The sequence below is a fragment of the Nyctibius grandis genome, chromosome W, assembly GCF_013368605.1.
Source record: "Nyctibius grandis isolate bNycGra1 chromosome W, bNycGra1.pri, whole genome shotgun sequence".
Lineage (NCBI taxonomy): Eukaryota > Metazoa > Chordata > Aves > Nyctibiiformes > Nyctibiidae > Nyctibius > Nyctibius grandis.
The window spans coordinates 6,873,487-6,877,814 of NC_090694.1; the positions used below are offsets into that span (position 1 = coordinate 6,873,487).

Sequence of the window (4,328 nt, forward strand, 5' to 3'; positions counted from 1 at the left end):
TTTGTTCTTCCAATTACGGGATGATTATGATGTGCGTAAGGAATGTGGTTTGATTGTAAGCGAAGGTGAAGTATTGGCATTAGAGGCAAGGAAAAAGAAAGTGCCTAAGCATTGTTGTTCAGCATGCAGCATCAGCAAGCGGTGCAACAAGTATAAGGAGAAAAGAGAAGAGGAGGAGAACGAGGAGGATGTTCAAATGTTAGTTGGACCGAGAAGGGATAATGAACAGAGTGATTCAGATAGTACCGATGGTGAAGCAGATTTCAGTCCGGTAGCGGGTAGGACTAGGCAGAGAAATGCTGATATACAAGCCCCTCTCAGACAAGCAGTAGGACCGGAGGGGCCAGTTTGGGTAAAAGTGCCGTTTTCTGTATCGGATTTAAAATCCTGGAGGGAGATGGCAGGAGTATATAGGGAGGACCCTGAACGGGTAGCAAAGGTTATGGAAACTATAATTGAAAATCATGATCCAGATTGGAAAGATTTGCAAATTATTTTGAATAACTTAGTGATTTTCGAGGAAAAACGACTTATTTTGGCCAAGGCAAGAGAGGAGGCTGAACGAGTGCATGTTCAAGCTGCACAAGCAGGACGGCTAGATGAACATTTTCCTCCCAATAATCCTGATTGGGACCCCAACGTTCCTGCTCAGAGGTTGTTATTGACCGAATACCAACGATTGATTTTGCATGGTGTTCGGAATGCTATTCCAAAGTCAAAGAATTGGTCTAAATTGTATCAGGTCGTTCAGGGAAAGAATGAGGATCCCTCCTCTTTCCTTGAAAGACTAATAGAGGCTGCAAGAAAATACACCGATTTGAATCCAGAAAATGATGTAGATGCTGTCTCGTTAATACACATTTTTATGGGACAGTCTAGTGCAGATATAAAATGGAAACTGCAGGAAATAGAGGGGGCAGATGCCCGCTCGTTAGACAAAATGTTAGAGAATGCCTGGAAAGTGTATAACAACAGAGAAAAGGTAGAGGAAGAAAAAAAAGAAAAAAGAGGTGTTTAAAAACAACCAGCAACTGGCAGCAGCTATAGCCCAGGAAAATAATAGGGTTAGAGAACAGAATTATTGGGGGAGGCCAAAGGGAAGAAAATCTTCTGATGAAGTACCAAGGGCTGGAAAGCAATTAGAGAAAAATCAGTGTGCTTTCTGCAAGCAGAAAGGGCACTGGAAAAGGGAGTGCCCGCAATTAGGTCAGCGAGGCCTTAGGGAAATGCCAAGGAAAGCTGCTAACATGATGGCTTTAGATTCAGACTGAGAAGGACTGGGGGATGAATCGAAACCCTCCCCAACAGGACCCCTGGTTATAGTAAGGTTGGGGAATGAGAAAATAAAATTTTTAGTAGATACAGGAGCTGCCTATTCAGTGTTAAATACATGTAAGGGTGATTTCAGTAATCAGAGTGTGTCAGTTATTGGTGCCACAGGGCAGGAAGAAATTCAACCTTTTTTCCAGCCTTTAGAACTTGGAATTGGAAAAAGGGTGTTAACCCATCAATTTCTCTACATGCCAGATTGCCCCATGCCACTGTTAGGACAAGATATATTAAGTAAATTGAATGCACAAATTACTTTTACAAAAGGAAAAATCCAAGTCCATATTCCTGAAAATAAAGCTCTGGATGCCCAAGTTTTTATGTTACAGAAGGAAGCCGAACTACAGGAGATACCAGAAGAAATTGAAAACGCCGTGGCACCTTTCATATGGGCCTCAGGAACACCGGGATGATCCCGAGCGGCAGAGCCGGTAATCATCCAGCTGAAACCAGACGCCCGACCAATAAGACGAAAGCAGTATCCAATTAAGCTAGAAGCAAGAAAAGGACTAGAACCATTAATAGAACAATTTGTAAATTTTGGGTTATTAAGAGAATGCCAATCAGAATACAACACTCCGATACTGCCAGTTAAGAAACCTCATTCAGAAGAATATAGATTGGTTCAGGACTTAAGAGCTATAAATCAAATCGTGCAGCATGTCCATCCGGTAGTGGCAAACCCGTACACTCTTTTAACCACTCTGAAGGAAACAGATAAATGGTTTACCGTATTAGACCTAAAAGATGCGTTCTTTTGCCTCCCACTGGCAGCCGAGAGTCAGGAACTGTTTGCTTTCGAATGGGAAAGTCCCACGACTGGTAGAAAAACCCAATTGTGCTGGACAGTGCTGCCGTAAGGATTTAAAAATAGTCCTACAATCTTTGGAAATCAATTGGCCAAAGAATTAGAGAACTGACAAAAGATGCATGAAAACATCACTTTACTGCAGTATGTGGATGACATACTGGTAGCAACAAGTAACAGGGAGGATTCCATACAGATAACAATAGATCTTCTGAACTTTCTGGGACTGGCAGGGTACAAGGTCTCCCGGAAAAAGGCACAGATAACCCAGCAAGAAGTAACGTATTTGGGATTCACAGTTTCCCAGGGTCAACGTAATATGGGAACTGAAAGAAAAGAGGCTATCTGCCAAATCCCGGAACCCAAATCAAAACGGGAGCTTAGAGCATTTCTAGGGATGGCCGGATGGTGTCGCCTCTGGATAATGAACTTTGGACTCATTGTCAAACCCTTATATGAAGCTGTACAAGGAGAGGGAAACCTCCTTGTTTGGACTCAGCAATGCAGAGATGCATTTACAAAATTAAAACAGACTTTAATGAGTGCTCCAGCTCTGGGCCTCCCGAACTTAGAAAAACCATTTGAACTATTTGTACATGAAAGACTGCATATTGCTCTAGGAGCATTGGCCCAGAAACTAGGATCATAGAAAAGACCTGTGGGATACTTTTCAAAACAATTAGACAATGTCAGTAAGGGATGGCCAGCATGCCTCCGAGCAGTGGCAGCTACAGTACTACTGATCCAAGAGGCCCAAAAATTGACGCTCGGGCAAAAGCTAATTGTGTTTGTGCCCCATGCAGTTACAACTGTCCTAGAACAAAAAGGAGGACACTGGCTGTCACCGAGCCGGATGCTGAAATATCAAGCCGTTCTTCTGGAACAAGATGATGTGGAGCTGAAAGTAACCAGCATCCTGAATCCAGCAACCTTTCTGACTACGGATCCTGGTAGGACAGAATTAACACATAATTGCTTGCAGACGATGGAACAGACATACTCCAGCAGAGCAGACTTGAAAGACACACCAATGGACAATGCAGACTGGGACTTGTTTGTGGATGGTAGTAGCTTTATGCGGGATGGAACACGGAAAGCAGGATACACAGTGGTAACCACTGAGGAAATAATTGAAGCTAAGGCTCTACCATCTAACACATCAGCTCAGAAAGCAGAGCTCATAGCCCTTCTGAGAACATTAGAGTTGTCAAAAGACAAAACTGTCAATATATGGACAGACTCAAAATTTGCTTTTGGAGTAGTCCATGCTCATGGAGCTATTTGGAAAGAGAGGGGACTGTTAACCTCTCAGGGATCCCCAGTCAAATATGGGCCAACAATCCAGCAATTATTACAAGCAATTAATCTACCCAGACTAGTGTCAATCATGCATTGTAAGGCACATCAATTTGGAGACAGTCCGGTGCATGTGGGAAACCGGATGGCAGACAAAGCTGCAAAAGAAGCGGCCGAAAGTCAAATATTGCTAGTCTTACCAGAAAAAGTCTGAAATTTGGGACCTAAGAGTCCACAGTACACACCAGAAGATGATCAATTGTCTAATTTACTGAAAGCAAACAAAAATGAAGAAAGGTGGTGGGTGACTCCCTCACAACAAGTAATAGTTACACAGGAAATTATGCGTGAATTAGCTAATAGACAACATCAAGAAACTCACTGGGGAACTGAAGCAATGGTAGAGGCACTGAAGACACAAGTGCTATGTGTACGAATGACTGGAATAGTCAAAAGCATAGTGAAGAAATGTGAGTTATGCTTGAAGAACAATCCTCACCTACCCCGAAAACCTGTATTAGGAGTGACAAAAAGAGGAAACAACCCAGGAGACTATTGGCAAGTAGATTTTTCTGAATTACCATGGCAAAATGGGTATCGGTATCTTTTAGTAATGATAGATACTTTTTCAGGCTGGACGGAAGCTTTCCCCTGTCGCACCAACAAGGCAAGAGAAGTAGCAAAAATTTTGCTTAAAGAAATAATACCGAGATTTGGGGTACCTATGGGACTATCTTCAGACAGGGGCCCACACTTTGTAGCGGAAGCTGTTCAAAATTTGGCTAAAGTGTTAGGGGTAAAATGGGATCTCCATACCCCATGGAGGCCTCAATCAAGTGGAAAAGTAGAAAGAATGAATCAAAGCCTAAAAAGACAGATGAGTAAAATTTGCCAA

At 42.7% G+C, this 4,328-nt stretch overlaps 1 protein-coding gene across 1 annotated transcript; it reads left to right on the plus strand.

Moving 5' to 3' along the window:
* Window positions 1-3,122: 3,122 nt before the first annotated feature.
* LOC137675659 (ribonuclease H-like) lies at window positions 3,123-3,647 on the plus strand. Its single transcript, XM_068421837.1, has one exon. The coding sequence runs from the start codon at window positions 3,123-3,125 to the stop codon at window positions 3,645-3,647; it is 525 nt and encodes a 174-aa protein (XP_068277938.1).
* Window positions 3,648-4,328: the final 681 nt, after the last annotated feature.

Bases quoted from the DNA above. Each gene is read 5' to 3' on its own strand.
- LOC137675659 (XM_068421837.1), top strand. From the start codon at position 3,123: ATGGAACAGACATACTCCAGCAGAGCAGACTTGAAAGACACACCAATG.